Below are 18072 nucleotides of genomic sequence, written 5' to 3' on the forward strand. Positions count from 1 at the left end.
AGCTACCTAGCTAAAATGTTACCAATCATTTAGGAAAACAAAACCAAAAACCTCGAATTACTCTGATCGTCCCACTGCCACAGCACCACTGTCGTGGATATTGAGAGTCAGAATATTTCGGAATATTTGGATTCTTGTCACAGCTCTTGAGCTGTCTGACTTAACTAGACTATATATGGTCCTTAATTTCCTCATCTGTCAAATAAAAGAGTCTTCTACTTCTACAATTCCAGTAGTCCAGCTGTCTGATTTTGCTTATCCTCTGTATCTGCATTTTCATCTTTCATTTTATGTTAATGGATATTTTGTATGGAGGATGGGAGAGGGGTGGAGGGAGGAGATTAATTACATTGGGAAGAATCTGGATACTAGAGATGGAGACAAGCTTGGACAAAAATAAAGAGAAGGGGAAATGCAGGAAATGTTTGGGGAAAATTTATTAGACTGTTAGTGGCTGGGAGGATAGATTGTTTGGGAAGGCATAGGGGGCCACACAGCTGAAAAAGGAAAAGGGGCCACATGTGCACAGGGTTTTGAAGGTTGAGAAATCTGGAATTTATCCTCTATGCAGAAAGGAGCTGTGGCTTAGGAAGATAGTATATAAAATGGGTACAGCTGGGAAACAAAATTAGGAGATTCTAGTAGTAGACCTTAGAAAGTGTTATAGAGCCTGAAGTAGGTAATAAAAGGACTGGCAGAGAGACAGTTCAGACATAGAATCACAAAAGCTTGATGACCTGTTGGATTGGGGGATAAAGAGAAGGAAAAAGTTGAAGGTGATTTTAGATCTTTGAATCCAGGTGTCCAGGAGACTGGGAATAACACACACTGAGCACGGAACACAGGAGAAGCAGCAGATGTAGAGTGCCGACCCTGAACTTTGTCTTCGGAATGTTGTGCTAGAAGCCCTTATAGAACCCCACCACGAATTCTTCCACAATGCCTAATGCGCATTCTCTAACTGTGCTTAACCCGTCGTGTTGTAAGTTGAATCTGTGGTGTTCAGCCTCTGCTGAGGCCTCGCCAATGCGCGACCAGCAATTTGTTCACTCTTCTTGCCTGCTCTCCTTATCTTTGGCCCCTTCTCTATCCACTAAATTTGTCCCATATTTGACAGAGGGGGAAAAAAATGTTAGACTCAAATTTCTTCAGATTCTTCCCTTCACCTCTAATATTATCAGGCCTTTAGTCATCTTTCTTTCCTTTTGTCTCAGAAAAAGAAATCTTTTTTTTTCATACTAATAACCCTTCTATGTATTCCCTTTATTCCATCTCTTGTTGCCTCTGCATACCTGGCTCGTTCATTCTTCCAAAGGAGTCTTCAGTCTGTCCCTTTCCATTGGTTGGAAATTTCCTCTAACACTACGCCAGTGAACAAAATCTCAAGACAGCCTTAACCCCTAGACTTCTGCTCTTCCAGAGCTGGCGGGGGATAGCTGATAGAAAACTCTCAACAGTTCCTCAGTCTCAAGCACCATCCTGTATGTTACTTACACTTTCACTTCCTCACCACCCTTCTACTGAAGTGAATCCTTGACCTTCCTATCTGTTTCAGTGCTATATAGTAGTGCAGTGCCTGAAGCATAGCAGATGATGAATGAAGATTTATTGAATTGACTTCTCAACCCATTTCAACTCCCGTGAAGGTCCTATTCTGAAGGTTACTAGTGACGTTCTACTTACCAACCAAACATCATGACTTATTGTCTGTCCTGATCATACGCTGACCTCTGACATATATGATTCCTTGGTTTTGTTTTAGATGTCCATTAATTTCTTTTCTTCATTTTAATAATGTTTCTTTATTTTTCCATATTTTTATTAACATATCCCTTTTTATTATTTATTCTTGTGTGTCGCAGAAAGGTTGAAAAGCTTGAGCCTGACAGGGCTCAAAAATAAGCCCAGTTTAGTATTTCCTAGCCAAGCTGCACCCACTCCCTACTTCTTAAAAGTCTAACTTGCTTGACTTTTTTTTTTATTTTGGTGAGCAAGATTGGCCCTGAGCTAACATCTGTGCCAGTCATCCTCCATTTTGTATGTCGGTCACCACCACAGCATGGCTTGAGGAGTGGTATAGGTCCATGCCCAGGATCCAAACCCACGAACCAGGGCCACCAAAGCAAAGTGCACCGAACTCAACCACTAAGCTACCGGACCAGCCCCTGCTTGACTTTTTATAAAATATTTTCTTCTGGTTTTCCTCCAGTCACATTATCCAACACCCTTTCTTAATTGGGAATGTTCTCTAATTCTAATCCTGGGCTTTTAAATTTAATTTATTTTAACATTTTCATGTGGTTTCTTTTTTTTTTTAAACATTTATTTTATATTATTTTATTTTTTTTCCTTTTTCTCCCCAAAGCCTCCCAGTACATAGTTGTATATTCTTAGTTGTGGGTCCTTCTAGTTGTGGCATGTGGGATGCCGCCTCAGCGTGGCTCAATGAGCAGTGCCATGTCTGCGCCCAGGATTTGAACCGACGAAACACTGGGCACCTGCAGCGGAGCACATGAACCTAACCACTTGGCCACAGGGCTGGCCCCCCATGTGGTTTCGATTATCACTAAATCTAACTGAATCCTAGATCAAGTATTGTGCCTAGCACAAAATGAAAATTTATTCAGTTGAGGCTTTATCTCTAGTCCTCATCTCCAATAAATTCTTGCTCTCTGATAAGTTCTAGACCTGTATATCTAAATGTCTGCTCATCAAGTCCACCTCAGTGTCTACTAGTGCCTTCAAAGTCAACATGTAGGACATTTCCCCAAACTCATCCCCCTGCCTGAATTCCATATCTGTAAATTAGTAGCAACAACATCCTACCCAGTCACCAAGTTGGAAACCTAGGAATTACCTGAATTTATTTCTTCCTTTGTCCACTACACCCAGTTTGTCACCAAGCCCTGCCTTTTTTTCACAAGCGTTTGTGAAAAGTCTTTTGAATTCTCTTACTCCTGCTTGTCTTATTCAGCACTGCCTAGAACACTTTTATCATCTCTTACCAAGACCTTTTGCAGTAGTCTCCTAACTTGTATTCATACTCCATGATGCCTGCTGAATTATCTTACTAAAACTTAGATTTGAACATCTCTCTCTAAAACCTGTGACTCTCTATTTCCTACAGCATAAATTCATTCACAGTCTGACTTTATATAGCATCATTATTTACTACACCCTCCCTAAATCCCACACTGCAGCAGCTGTGTAAGATTACATACCATTTCCCTAATAAACTATGTACTTTCATATTTCTTTTCTTTCTTTCTTTCTTTGTTGTTTTTTTTTTCAAATGCTGATCTTTCCCTTTGTCTTTCTGGTGGGTACCTACTCTGTAAGTCCAAGCTGCCCAGCTCAAGTATATCTTCTGTCCCCACATAGTACTTCTACCTGCATTGTTATATTTCCTGTCCCTCGCACAAGGCTGTCAGATACTGCTGGTAACTTTCCATACTGCAGGTTCAGTAAAGTGCCAGGGTAGGAGCCCAAGTGCTCCTTTTCTTTTAATGAGGGCATCAAAGAATGTGATGTAGAAACAATAGGTGTAAGCCAAAATTAAGTGCTTAACAGAGCAAAAATGGAAAGAAATTGAACAACTAAATGAGGTAAAAAAAAATTTTAAGTATTTTAAAATGTCTATTATATTTAACTGTGTTTGAAGGAACCATGAAAAGAAAGAACTCAAAAATATAAAATGAGCAGAGCCTGACTCAGGAGAATGGGATGATGAGGAGCGGGTAGCTTAGGGAACAAAGAGAAAGATTTTTTTTCTACCTAATAAGATGAATGGATGAAAATTTAAATCTATATATAATAGAGTGTTGAGTTGAAAATGAAGGTATAGCAAGAATTTGATGGCTTTAATTTATGATATAACCACCATGAGGGCCAGCTCACAAAAGTCAATTGTTAAATATTCAGGGATTTTGTGAGTTGATTGTTAAATCATTGGTAGCTTGAAATCTGCTATATGGGAATATTTACACCACATAAATTGGCAAATGCTCCAAATTGGGACCCCCCCTGTACCCCAGGTTTACTGGCACACCACTAAAATGCTTCATGGTTTCCATAAAGGCTGAGCCAAAATACTTCCAGATATTAGTGAAGACTGGATTGAAATTGGAGAACTTGATTATATTTTGGACCTTGTCAACCTTGTTTTATGTTTCTCTCCAGGAAATCTCTATTATAAAACAGAAAAGTTGGCTAGGGGGTGATCAAAGAGATGGACATTAACAAAGTAGGCTTTAGAATAATGAATTTAAGATATTGGAGACAGAAGCAAAATGCTGACAGTGGCATGGGGGAGGGGCAGAGGAATTTAATAGGAAACTAATAGGGAAATAATGGACTTAGTAAACACAGAGGAGTTGTGATGGGAGAGATTCTAGTTGGAATATAGAATAATATTTGTGATCATCATGAGGAATAAGAAAGATGTCAGGCAAGGGAGTTGTTTAGATCTCTGTAAAGACTGTTAGGATCTGGTCATACTCATAAGTGGAAGAGAGGGAAGTATTATGTAAAATAAGGGAAGGCAGTGACGTGTAAATTCTAAAGATCTAAAGGATGGTTAGATTGTATCTTGAAGTTGCTTAGGAATGATGGTAGGTGATAAAGAGAGGCAGGACATGAGGCAGGTGTTAAAGTTATGAAGAGATGAAAAGTGGAGCCAATAGTTAAGTTGCTGATTTGGAGAGGGCAGATGCATGTGTTTAAAATGCTAAGAAGCAGAGGATGGAGGGTAGCTCATGAACTGAAAGGGACCCATGAGAGCATGGATGTGTGCATGTGTTCATTCACCGAGCTGAGTGGGTGTTTACTGCCGTAGGGATCCCAATACTCAGAGTGGAAGTCATTCTCATCATTAGTGATGCTGGGCACTCTGGCAACGGCCATGTGCAGCACTGAATTACCCACAGGCAGACCAAGCAGGGGCCTCAGAGACATGTGGTGTGTGCTTAGGGCAAAACAAGGACACCAAACAATAAAGAGAGAGTTTTTAAATAGCTGAATATTAAAACCAAAGGAAAATCGTAACTTTGTTTTACTTCCTTCTGCTTACGTTATGGTTTCCTATTATTTTATATTATTAATTATACTGACGGCATTGGGGTGGAGAGAGCATTTAGGGCACAGGCACTATCATCTTTTCACTATTCTTTAAGTTCCAATTTTGGCCTAGGCTGTCTGACTCTAGGAAGACAGTAATTTATTGGCTTCTTTCAGAATAAGACAAAAATCTCTCTTCTGGGTATGCAGAATCTTCATACAAGTGAGCTAGTGAGCTTGTGTGAGAAAAGAAAATATTTGGGTTTAACTTCTCTATTAATATCCACATTCAAGGGCTTATTTTTAAATATACGTTTTCTGGTTTTCATTTCTTAAATTCTCATAGCAATGTTGTATTAATACCTTCTAATCTCCAGAGAAGAGCTTGGTTAAGAGCTTGATTTGAAGGGATAGAGGGAATTTGTTACCCATATCTGATCCCCACAAATTAGTAGTCTTTGGAGATTTATATTAACAAAATCTTTTGTATTTATTATATTAGTTTTCTAGAAGCCAAGTAGAAAGAAAAAGGGGGGCAGGGAAGGTGAGGTCTATATATCAAGTATTAACCCAAACTGCATGAATGTAGTAGCCTGAAATCTGTCTCTAAAAAAAAATAATGTGCCCCAGAATGCACATAAAGTAGAAGTTGCATCTGTAAAGACAACCAGTTTGAAAAATTCTGGTTCCTGATTTTTAGCTGCACGAATATATATCTTTCTAATTACAGAATAAGTGTCATTAGTGTCAAAGCAGTGGGTACAACTTCCCTGAAGCTAATATAACTTGAAGCTGTGCTTCTAAATTCCTCTTTACCAAAATTTACTCTTATTTGCAAATGCAAGATAATATTGCGTTTATTCTGCTTTCTAGCAGACAGATATAAATGCCTTTATCCTTCGCTATTCTTGGTGATAAATTTTAAAACTTGATAAAAGTCAGAAAGTAGATTCATTTTAGGTCAGTCTTCATATTGCCACATGAATCAAAATATGTGTTTTTTTGTCCTGTTCATGTTCCAGATACCATACTCCTCAGCATCTCCTGGAAATTATGTAGTAAGTACATTTGGGTTTGTTTGCTCATAAGAATTGATGTTACGTTTTATTTGGGCAATGAAAGAATTGTCCAGATGTTAAGAAGAGCCCCTGTGTATTGGCCAAGAAGTGAACATCTGATTTGTATTGAGTAGTTTCGTCTGCCAACCTCAGTACATATGCTGATGTTCGTTAGTAAAGCAGTTATCAATCTGGCCAAAATTGCCCTGAGTACTGTGTTTTACTTCAGCATATGTTTCTGTAAACCAGTACAACACCCTCTGTCCAATCATGAAGAAAGCCCTCCCCAGTTACACAATGATGTGCTTGAATTGGCAGTTCTCAAGAAAAATAATCTGAGCCCCTCCCATACCCCATTCTCCACACGCTAAGTCTAAGAAGACATTAAACTTCCTCCCAATCACAAAGAGAAGCAGATAGCAGAATAATGACTAGTGATTTGGGGAGATTTCTTAGGTCTTTTTTCATTCTTAGAAATTGGAAACACTTATTTCTCTTCTTCTTATAATTTAGTATGTTAGAATTTGCCAGTAATTCATATTGCCCTGAAGTCCAATTAGCAGGTTTTACATGACCTCTTGAACTTACAAATGACCTTTTAACCATCATTACATTATAATCCTTGCTACATCCCAAGGCCATCATACAGGATTATTTGTTATAATATTTAGAGGGAAATGCCTAACAGAGAAGCAAGGATAAAATGGTAAAAGGGAAAATCTTTCCTAAAGAGATTGTCACAAGTGAAGGCCAACTGGAGGAGGAAAAAGGAGTGCCTAGGAAGATAATGAGCATTACCCTCCATGAAAATAGTGTTTTATGAACATAGTGAAAAGCACATGCTGTTTTGGACCTGCGAACTTTTAGTGCTCATATTCCCTTAAACTATAGAAAGTAAGAAACTAACTTTTTTCACATTTTCTATGAAACAAAAATGAAAGTAAAGAAATTTGGGTAAAACCTATTTTTTCTTAAAGTCTATTAAGAATAAGCCTGATAAATAGTTTTATGAAATTATAGATTTATTTGAAAGTAAATTTAAGTTGCTTATTAAATAAAAAATATGTATATTATTTTGAAGGAATTAGTGGGCTGTGTCTCAGAACGAAGTGAAAATTTAGCCACTTAATAGTTAATTTGGCTACCGTATGTCTGAAAATTCTAAAACCCATTGCCTGAATTATCCCTCCGGGTTGTCTGAAATCACTGAATTAACATTTGAATCACCAAATTACCAAATCTCCGTTTCAGATTGATTAGCTACAGCCTTAGTAACCCTCAACCCTAGACAGCACTGCGTCTCCTTTCTAGTAGACGTGATAGCTTAAGGTACTCTGCTCCAGAAGTGTTGCAGTTGACACAAGAGAAGAAAGAAATAACATCAATGCATTATTTTAAACTATCTTTTGGTTTTTAGTTGCCTATAAAAACTAGTGATACAGAATATAAGAAAATTACAGTAAACTAAATCACAAATACACATGAATTATCTATTTTATGGATTTGTAAAGTCCCTATTAAATGGTTTCTCCTTAACCTCATGATACCTGATGTGATTAAGTCATGAATAATAAATCAGTGTTACAGGCTCATTGTTTTTGGAAACGTGTCAAAACAATCTCAACATATTTAAGCTAAATTATATTTTGCATAATATTGAAATGATTGCACATTCAAAGAAAATAAATTATGGAGAAATATATTTCCTCTGTTACTTTCAAGTTGGATTATTATAGAGATAAATCTAACTTTTGTTTTTCCTTATATTGTTTAATGAAATGCCTTATTTTTACTGAAATTTTGTATAATTATTTAGGGTCCTCCAGGAGGTGGAGGGCCACCAGGAACACCCATCATGCCTAGTCCAGCAGGTATTGTAATCAAACTAGCCACATGGGCACTTGATTATTCGAATAAAATCACAAAGTTTAGAAATTGTTATGAAGGAAAGTTGATGGTATTCATTCTCTCATTGATGGTTTCACAGGTAGAGTGGAGGTAGCAAGTAGGAAGGAATAGTGTTCCTAAACAACTACTGTTTAATTACTTTATGCATTTAGAAAATTCCTGTTGTGTGGGTAACAGATTAATCAGGATGCAAATGTGTTGATCTGTATGAATTGCCCAATAGTTTATCTGACCAAAAGTTTCCTTGAGAATGTGGAAGAGATTCAGATCTCTCAACCTCGAAAATTCTGCATAAGCAACACATGAAATACATGGATCCATTAAATTTAATATAGCAAATCAGACCCACCATATTTGTCATCTTACTAAGATGGATGTAGATGTGGTTACGATATTATTTACCCTACACGTCTATAGGTATCTGTTAGTGAGCTAATAAATCCACTGTGCTGTAGGGAAGGTTTTCTAATCTTCTAAACTAAAATACCTCAATATTCCTGTAATCATTTAATATAATTAGTTTTAATAGCTGTATCGTTTCTTTTTGTGACTTTAATACAGACTATTAAATATGTTGTGTCTCGAGGACTCTGATGGTGGGCGTTTACGTTGGCACAGCCCTCCTAGAAGGTGCTCTGGCAACTTGTATCAAGAGCCATGACAAAGTTCATATCATCTGACTCTATAATCCTACTACCGGAAATGATTAGAGATACAATCCAAGTTTTGTGGAGAGGGGTGCTCATTTGTTATAATCAATAGAGAAATAGTAGACAAAACCTTCTTACCTAATCCAACTTCAATGAAATTATTAAATTAATTTTTTATGAAATATAGTGTAGCCATTAGAAATTATTATCAAAGAATTTTAATGACATGGAGAAATAAATATTCATGATTCAATATAATATGCTCACAGTTTTATCTTAAAATATATATAACACAGAAATCTGGAAAGTAGACCACAAAGGAATAGGCTAAGACTTTATGAGTGTTAACTTCTGGGTAGTGAAGTAGATGGGAAGTTTTTATAACTAGAAATCATTTTTTATTATGTTGAACTGTTAAATTCATATGTTCTTAACTGATTTGTTGAAATCTAAGATATACAGAAGTTTGAAATTACATATTAATCGTACCAATAAATAATATTTTTTAAGTTTTGAATCTTTTCAATTTAGGAAAAGCATAAATTTGATAAATAATACAAAATTTTACTTTGTTTCACTAACTCTTTGAAATATATCATAAATATTTCATGGATCTCTGTCCTCAGAGCATCTTCATTGAAGTGAAACAGAATTCACTGAAGATAGAATTATATGAATTGAACATCTTGCCCACATTTGCATTCTTGAATGGTGAAGTTAATGTTGATCTATGAAAGTAGCATGTGATCAATAAACACTTCACTACAATACTGAAAGAAATTTTTTGGAGTAACATTAAACTTTGCAGGTGATAAGTAATCTGATCTCTTCTTCCTTTCAAGCCAAGAATTACCACCAGTATATCTTCCTAGCCTGTTTGCCTACTCTTTTATATCGTTATCCTTTATCACAGTCATCCCTCTCATATGAAGCCAATGCCCCCCCCAAAAAAAATAGGCGCCAGAAGATCTACTTTACTATAAAGTTTTTTGTATATAAAAAGAAGTCATACATTTCCTAGAAAATACCAACCTTATTCTCCTCAATGTTTTTTCTTTTTCAGATGAAATTATGTTCTTGATTGGTCTTAAAAACAATAAATTTCTTTCCCTTTCTGCATATTTTAAAATATACAGCCCATTTTGTTTTCAAATTAATTACTAAAATTAGTAAGTAAATATAAGAAGGCTAATAAAGGTAAAAAATCATTTGAGGGCTTCTTATGTTTAAAAAACAATCCAAGATTTTCTGAAGATAAGTTTTTATGGGATAGAGTTTTTTCCATTAATTAAATCTAAGTTAGCAGATATTTATTGTCTATAGTACACAACATGAGTAAGACATGGTCCCTTTCCTTCTCTCAATGAACTTATAACCTTGTTGGAAATGGGAGGGAAGATTTGACAGATAAAATCCTATCTGTAATGCAAAGCAGAATTCAGTGGTGGGGGAGCACTCACCCATTTGTAAGTATCAGGAAAAAAAAAAGACTTCATGGAAGAGGCAGCATTTGCAGTGGGCCTTGAATAATGAGGAGAATTCCAGTAAATGGAGATTGGGTAGAAGATACTTGGAGGAAGAAAGAACAAAAATGTGGACATGGCAAAGGCTGATCATATGCAGAAAAGAACAAGTAGCCTGGGTTGACAGGAGTATTGTGAACATAAGGATGTAAAAACAGTTAAGGCTGCTAAAGTAGATTGAAACTCTACTTAGTAGGTAAACAAATAGGGGTCAACCAGAGGTGAGCATTTCAACCTTTTCAACAGTATGATGTACTAAGCTAGAAGTGAAAAGCAATATTTATATTTATGGCTCACTGTTTATAAACAAGAGATAAATGGCATCTAACCTACTCTAAAATAATAAACTTATTAATGTCTAGTAAGTAATCATGAAATAAGAGGAAAAGTCATTGCCCATCTCCCACTCTATGGCTATTGCCATGAAAAAGCAAATGATTTTTATCTTATGCCTTGAATCAGTACAAAAAATTTAAAACACATCTTTTTCAAAATAAAGAGGCCTACTATGTTATATTTAAGAAAACTATAGAATCGTGGAAAAAATAGACAAACATTTCATAACTGACAGTTCCTAAATATAAAGTATTTAGCCTTTCACTCTAGGTTGTGCATTATAAAACACATATACTCAGACTTCATTAAAGTTAGCTAATAGACATGAAAGGCAAACTTTTAAACATACTATAAAATGTGACATATATTCGTATGGATATACACTACAGTTAATTTTATTATAAAAAGTCAAGAATAAATTGAGTGAAAAACCATTTGTCAAAATTTGTACTGGAGGAAGCTTTTACTTCAAGCAAGAGAATTTTTCATTCCAACTGTGTAGTTTTGTTCTAATCTCTTTCTGTTGGAAGTAAGCCAGGATATTCCACCAGCTTTTATTAATTATTACCAAATAAACTATTTTTTAAATTGGTGTATAAGAAGCCTGAGGAAATAATGATAACTGAAAAGCTGCTGAATCTGAATTTTAAGAGATTTTCATTATATATATATATATATATATATATATATATATATATATATATATATAAACACATGTAAATTGTAGAGAAGTCAAAAGGTATTCATGTTTTTTAAAAAAGAAAAATTTTACTGTAACTTTTTAGGTTTTTAAAGTAATGTTCCTTTTGACCTGAATTATTCAAGTGCATACTCGTAATATATTGGGTAAATATTCCTAATTTACAACCTCAGAATGATTAATTTCCGGGTCAGAAGATGACTTAGATATTTGTTTCTGAACATTGGTAATGGCTGTTTTAAGTGCTGCAGCTATTAATATGTGTCTGTGTCCAGATCATCTCTGATTATTACTTCGTGATGACTCGGGTGTAGATTATAAAGAAAGATATTAATTAAGTAATATTTTGTTTCAGATTCAACCAACTCCGGAGACAACATGTATACTTTAATGAACGCAGTACCTCCTGGAGCTAACAGGCCTAATGTAAATATGAATTTTTTAAAATTTTGAAAAGTTTTTGAAGACTCAAACTCTTAAGTGCGTTCCATTGCCTGGATGCTGTTTAAGCTTTATATTTTATTGTCCAGGAGCTTATTGAATATCAAAAACATCAAATTCTCTCTCTGTTCTGGGTTGAAAAAAACAATGCACAATATATATAACAAAATATTTCCTATCGGTATAATTTAGATGTGAAATTGAACCTAATACAATTAGAAAGTGTTGGTGTTGTTGGTTGGTGTGGTAACACCATAAAATGTGGCATTTTATCTCAAATACCTAATAATACTATTTGAAAATGACAGATAATGTATAATCATTTATGTTAACCTCATTTTTAGCATCACTAATTTGTTCATTGCGGTTGGTTTTTTTCCTGATAAACTTGAAAATAAATTAGAAAATTGAGTATGCTTGTTTTTCTTTAGATTTTTTAAATCTGGAGTTTAAATATAGAACTGAGGCAGTTCTACAGAATTTGAGTGTTCTTAATAAAGCATATGGTCGTGACTGTTCCGTGAAAGCTTACGGGAAAGTGGTATTTTATTTATCTATGCTATAAAACCTACATGTTAACAAAAATATTTGTAGCTCAATACAGTTAATACACAGGTATATATGAATATAGGCTAGCTCAAATTAAAGAAAAATTAGAAGATGTATAAAGAAGTTTTGTAAGTGTATCGAAAGCCAGGAATGAAATAATTAATATAATCGAGCTTCCTAACAGTGAAGACAACAAAGGGAGACTTTAAATTGTCCAACATGGCATAGTACTTGAAACATAGCTGGTCCAAACTGAGATGTGCTGCAGTATACAATACACACTGGATTTGGAGGACTTAGTATGAAAAAAAAATCTCATTAAAATTTTATGTTGACTATATGTTGCAATGATAATTCTGACAGAGAGTAAATAAAACATGTTATTAAAATTAACTTCACCCTTTTCGCTTCTTAAATAGGAGTGCTAATAAATCTTAATTTACTCATGCAGGTCACATTTGTGGCTTGCAGATGATTTCTGTTAAGCAGCACTGCCTTCAGTAATCACTATCTGTTTATATCATCAAATAAATTCTTTTTCAGGAAAAAGAAACCCTTTTCTGTCAGTAATGTCTAAAAGATGTTTTCACGGAGATTTTAAAGAATATTGAATATGATAATGAACAATGTTCATTTTAGAAATGCAGGAAAAATATAGGAAAGCTCTTCCTACTACAATTTCATATCTTAAAAATTGATATTGGAAAGGCAGGGAGTAGGGAGGAAACCCAGAGCATATGGTGCTGAAGAAATTTCTGTGGGCAGCTCAGCTGATATCATCCAAGTATGTTCCGCTCTGGTTCTCTAACCTGTTACAAAGATAAGAGATCCAAGAAGAGTAGAAGATGAACATGTCACTTTTTCAAATGTCATTCATTGCATCCAGAGGGAGTAAAAGCAAATGCCTGCTGAGGGCGAGGCTGCAGTTTATGTGCTTTGTGCAGACACACCTACAGTCCTCCTGTCTTCTAAAGCACTGTGGGGCCAGATAAGAGGGCCAAGCCTGGGAGGGTCACAGGCTGTCGGCCTCACCAGCACCAGTTTATCAGCCCAGATCTAAACTATGCTTTCTACAAAAACGGAATAGCAACAGCAAGTTCAAAGTTAATTTCTTTGACCTATCATTTGAGGCATACATATTCCAAATTATTTACTGAAAATCAATCCATGTGCCTTTAGGCAACAAAATTTTAGGCAACAGAATTGGCATTATCCTGGGAAAATCTATGAGCATGTGGTTTACATGATGGAAAAATCAGAAATGATGGAAAGCTATTTCCACACACACTTCTTGGCACACAGGTTGTCTACTGAGGGCAGTTCTTCCCCCCAAAAGCCTGTATGATTTGTAACCACTGCCATCCCATCTACACACATAAATACACACGTCATATTCAGTATTCTGCACCATACAAATGGCAGACATGCTGCTTTTGGCATGGGAAATTTGAAGAGCAAGTGTTTTCAGTAGGCTCTCTTAACTGTAAACATGAGGTAATTATCAATAACTTGTCTTCAGACTGGGGTCTGGACTTCCTCAGAAGCATTCCAGGGAGTTGGGGGAGAGACTGAGTGGGCAGGCCATGAACCCCACCACCAGCTCCACCACAGCACATTTGTTCACATCTGTTTGGTACCAGCCTCCTAATGTAAGATTTCACTTAGAAATAAAATAATACCACTACTTTAACAACCATTAAATAAAACTTCTATAGACTCTCTAATTGTCATTGAACTGGCATATTTGAGACTGCCAAGAAGAATATTCAGCTATCCCCAAGGAGCTAAATGTATTTAACTTGCAAGATGAAATTATTTGTTATGTGCATTTGAACAAAGATAGATTGTCTGCTAATAAAAATGTTAATGTTGGCATAATAATGTTCAATTATTCTTATTAATAAGCCAATACCTTTAGCAGCTTCTTAAGAATCACCTCTGGTTTATAATAAAATTTGTCAATAGCATAGAAGAGAACGCTTATCTTCTCATTTGCGCTGGAATGTGTTACTTTCTAGTTGAGGATATCTGAAGAAGAAAAATTTGGATATGAATGAAGATTAGCCTGGAGATCCAGAACAGAGAGAAGATAGGATGAGGGAGGTAGGGTAGTCCAGTTAGAGAATCTGCAGGGCTGAAAAAATCTAGGAAAATAATCTCCATGACTTGAAAATGAAAATAAGCTGTGGAAGTGTCTTATAATGTTAAAGATAGATATTGTAACAGTGAGATTATCAGTTGTTTTCAGTGTGATCACAGTCATTTTCTTCATTTTTTGAATAGTTTCCAATGGGCCCTGGGTCAGATGGTCCCATGGGTGGATTAGGAGGAATGGAGTCACATCACATGAATGGCTCGTTAGGTAAGGATATTAAATTTGATGTTTAGAAATAAATTCAAAACAAAACCTTAATTCTACATAGTGGAATTATGATTTGAAAACTTCTTCTGTATATAGGAGCTTATTTTGAAATGCTTCAACTTTTACCTTAGACTGATATTTCAATCCACAGTATATTGGTTATGATGACTGGAAATCATTTGAAAATCAGAAATGTGAGAATTGTTCTACCCTAGCTCACATTCGCAGGTGCTTACTTTAACCTATCAAAATCTGCGTGTTTTATGATAAAGGGAGACATTGCTGCTTTGGGCACGTTTCGTGGTGCCTCGCCTGGAGGACTGCCGTGTCCTCCGAGCTGCTTGTCTCCAAAGGCCGTGGACACAGTCTCAGAGGGACTTCAGTGCTCTGCAAGAATTCCTTATTTTGTTTTGTATTTTAATGCTTGTATCTTTTTAAAAGCAATATTGGTAATCATATTCTGGATAATCTGAATGAATCTCTTAAGAGAGAACACTGCGCACATTGTGTTTATGATAAAGCTGATTTCAAGCAGTGTAATGGTTGAAAACATACTTCATAAATGATGCCTTCTTACCACATGAAGCCAAATATCTGCAAGGTGAACAAAAAGTTTCACAACAGTAAGAAAGAGAAATAAATGGTCCAAGACTGACTGGGTCACACAGCGCACTGTATGTATAGGCAGGCCGGACGCAAAACCAAAAAAAGACATTTATTTCATATTTGTATGTTCAAGTAACATTATCATACGCTATTTTAAAAGTTGACAGTGGGGTGGAGGGAACCATCTTTTACTTGAGTTGGAGAAACTATACCCGTGAATAACTTAGCTTATACACAGATTTCACAACCCCACCCAAGGTCAGGAAATGCCATCCTCTGATACTATGAAAAGCTATGTAACTTCAATAATCAAGAAATTATTTGCAACATATTGATAGGCTTTTGTGCTTTTAAGGATTCATACTTATTTTGCCTAGATTTCAAAGCCTTAATTTTTACTGTCCAATTATGGTAGCTCTAGTCATGTGTGACCATTGAATTTTAAGTTAAATTAAATGTAAAATTCAGTTCATCAGTGGCACTGCCACATATCTCGTGCAGAGCCACATGTAGCTAATGGCTACCATCAAGGACAGCACAGAGAAGCATTTCAATCATCATACAGAGTTCTACTAGACGGCACCATTCTAGAGTTTTACTTTCCAATTTGTTGGAAAATAATTCACTTTCCAGTCTTTTAATTTGTAAAACTATTCATAAAAAGATGACATTTGGTCATCATTAGAAGATTCTCAGTTATATTATTCACTAGGATAGAATTTGCAGACGAGTTTTACACATGCTTGGCATATGGCTTATTACTTTCTATAATGAACATTATTGCATATATTTATATATACATAATTATATAATATATTCAATATTTAACAATTTATTATGCCTGTTTATTTATAAACTAGTCACGTTAATAAGCCCTCACTTTACTTGTGACTGTTGACTGAACGCTGTACTACTAATATATTATAATATTTTTATGCCAGGAAAATTCATTGTTAAAATAGTTAAAATAGAGCTAAAATTCTGGCAAAGAGCTGATTATTATTCTTTGTTAGCTAAGTTATGATTCTGTTTCTTAAACAAGAAGAGAAATTAGTGTCGATTGTTCATTTCTTCTAAGAATTAAAATAAAACTATAATATTATATCTTGAAGACATTTTTACTTTTGATGGATTGCCGTGAATACTGATTGCCGTCAGATTTTTAATATTATTAAGAATACTTTGCTTTTTGTTATTATAGTAAAATATGGTTCAGAATATTGTCAGAGGTTGCACATGTCCCTTTTATATTTTATCAAATTTATGGAAGCATCATTTCAGAAAATATATTTAGAGATCTCTCTTGCTCTCTACATATATATAAATATATATACAAATATGTATTAGTATACACATTTTAAAATTTTTAACTAAGTAATATGTATACATACACACACACATAGTCATGCACCGCATAAAAACATTTGGGTCAATGACGGACCACATATATGACAGAGATCCCGTGAGATTAGTATCATATAGCCTAAGTGTGTAGTAGGCCATACCATTTGGTTTGTGTAAGTACACTCTATGATGTTCACAGAAGGATGAAATCTTCTAACAATGCTTTTCTCGGAACGTATCCCTATTGTTAAGCGACTCATGACTGTATCTAATATTTCACTTTCAGGAATTTATGAGAATAATAGTTTCCTTCATTCTGCTATTACCAAAAAAAATAGATGACTGGGAACTAGAGGTGCAACTCTTCCTTGCATTTGCCATCAGATAATACTTACTCACCATACAATTTAAGAGAAAAGGAATTTTTTAAGATTCAAAATTTCAGAAGATATACACTGGAAAATACAGTGTACTGCATTTATTTCTGTTAAAGGAGTGCTTAATGTATAAATGAAATCATTACCTAATAAAGACTATCTTTTTATATTTTGTTTCAGGCTCAGGAGATATGGACAGTATTTCCAAGGTGAGCATTGTGTATTCTATGTTGCTTTTTTATCTGTAGTTTATTCCACATGGAACTCTTATTAAGATTATTAGACTAACGTTATGAATTTTGTCTTTGAACAAGAGTTTCAAAGTATAAGGCCAGATATAATTAAGTGAAAGTTAAAAATATTAATGCATATAATCTGTGGGAAAGGGTAAAACAAGTCTTTTAACAATGTTCCTGTACATGCTAGGGTTCGTTTACAGGGCATGCTGTACATGATTAATTGATAGCCTGAGTAATAGCCAATTTAATCACGTTATGATATTACATATTTGTAAAGCAAACTGACATAGTTTATATAGTCTTCTGAAAACATAAAGAAGTCTAGTGCAACATGAGAAGAGGCAGAGTTGAAAAAGTGGTTATTATATGTTATAAGGGTGTTGCATGTGTACATCTCACTTGTCTTTCAAACCTGCCTTAGGCAATGCTGATGTCCTTGATCATTATTCTAGTTCCTCAAAATAGAGTAAGAAAGTAATTAGAAGAAAATTATATTAATACAAGTAGGAAAGTGAGCCTTCCAATAGCACGTGCCTGTGTTTTTCCTCCTCCTGTAGTTTGACTATCTAAAATTAATCCTTTGCTAAGATGTCTTATTTTTTTAAGAATACCTAAATACTTTTTAGGTCATGATGAATTTAAAATAGTACTCTGCGGGTCAAAAATATATTTAGAATGGCTATTAAGAACTAATTATTAACTACCACTAGAATGACTCTCTTACAAGTCTGCTTTATACCAATGAACAGAAATTCATTAAACGATGACTTCATTTTTAATTCTTCTAATTTATATTTACGTATACTAGTGTAAAATTCCTGATGCCAAGGAAAATAAAATAAAATTGATTGAACTACAAAACCTTTTAAGCTAAGACGTTAAGCTAAGAGAGGAAAAAGTTTCAACTGGCATTCTGACATTCTG

General features: G+C 34.9%; 1 protein-coding gene across 13 annotated transcripts in view; it reads left to right on the top strand.

Moving 5' to 3' along the window:
• SSBP2 (single stranded DNA binding protein 2) overlaps positions 1 to 18072 on the top strand; it is a 290537-nt gene that overhangs the window by 256041 nt on the left and 16424 nt on the right. For all 13 annotated transcript variants that reach the window (XM_014857023.3, XM_014857025.3, XM_044777908.2 and 10 more), the window contains 5 exons: positions 6078 to 6113; positions 7930 to 7984; positions 11586 to 11656; positions 14504 to 14582; positions 17090 to 17118. In XM_014857023.3, the coding sequence (XP_014712509.1) occupies positions 6078 to 6113; positions 7930 to 7984; positions 11586 to 11656; positions 14504 to 14582; positions 17090 to 17118 (270 nt within the window). The remainder of the gene's footprint in view (positions 1 to 6077; positions 6114 to 7929; positions 7985 to 11585; positions 11657 to 14503; positions 14583 to 17089; positions 17119 to 18072) is intronic.

This window comes from Equus asinus, chromosome 9 (assembly GCF_041296235.1).
Source record: "Equus asinus isolate D_3611 breed Donkey chromosome 9, EquAss-T2T_v2, whole genome shotgun sequence".
NCBI classification, from domain to species: domain Eukaryota; kingdom Metazoa; phylum Chordata; class Mammalia; order Perissodactyla; family Equidae; genus Equus; species Equus asinus.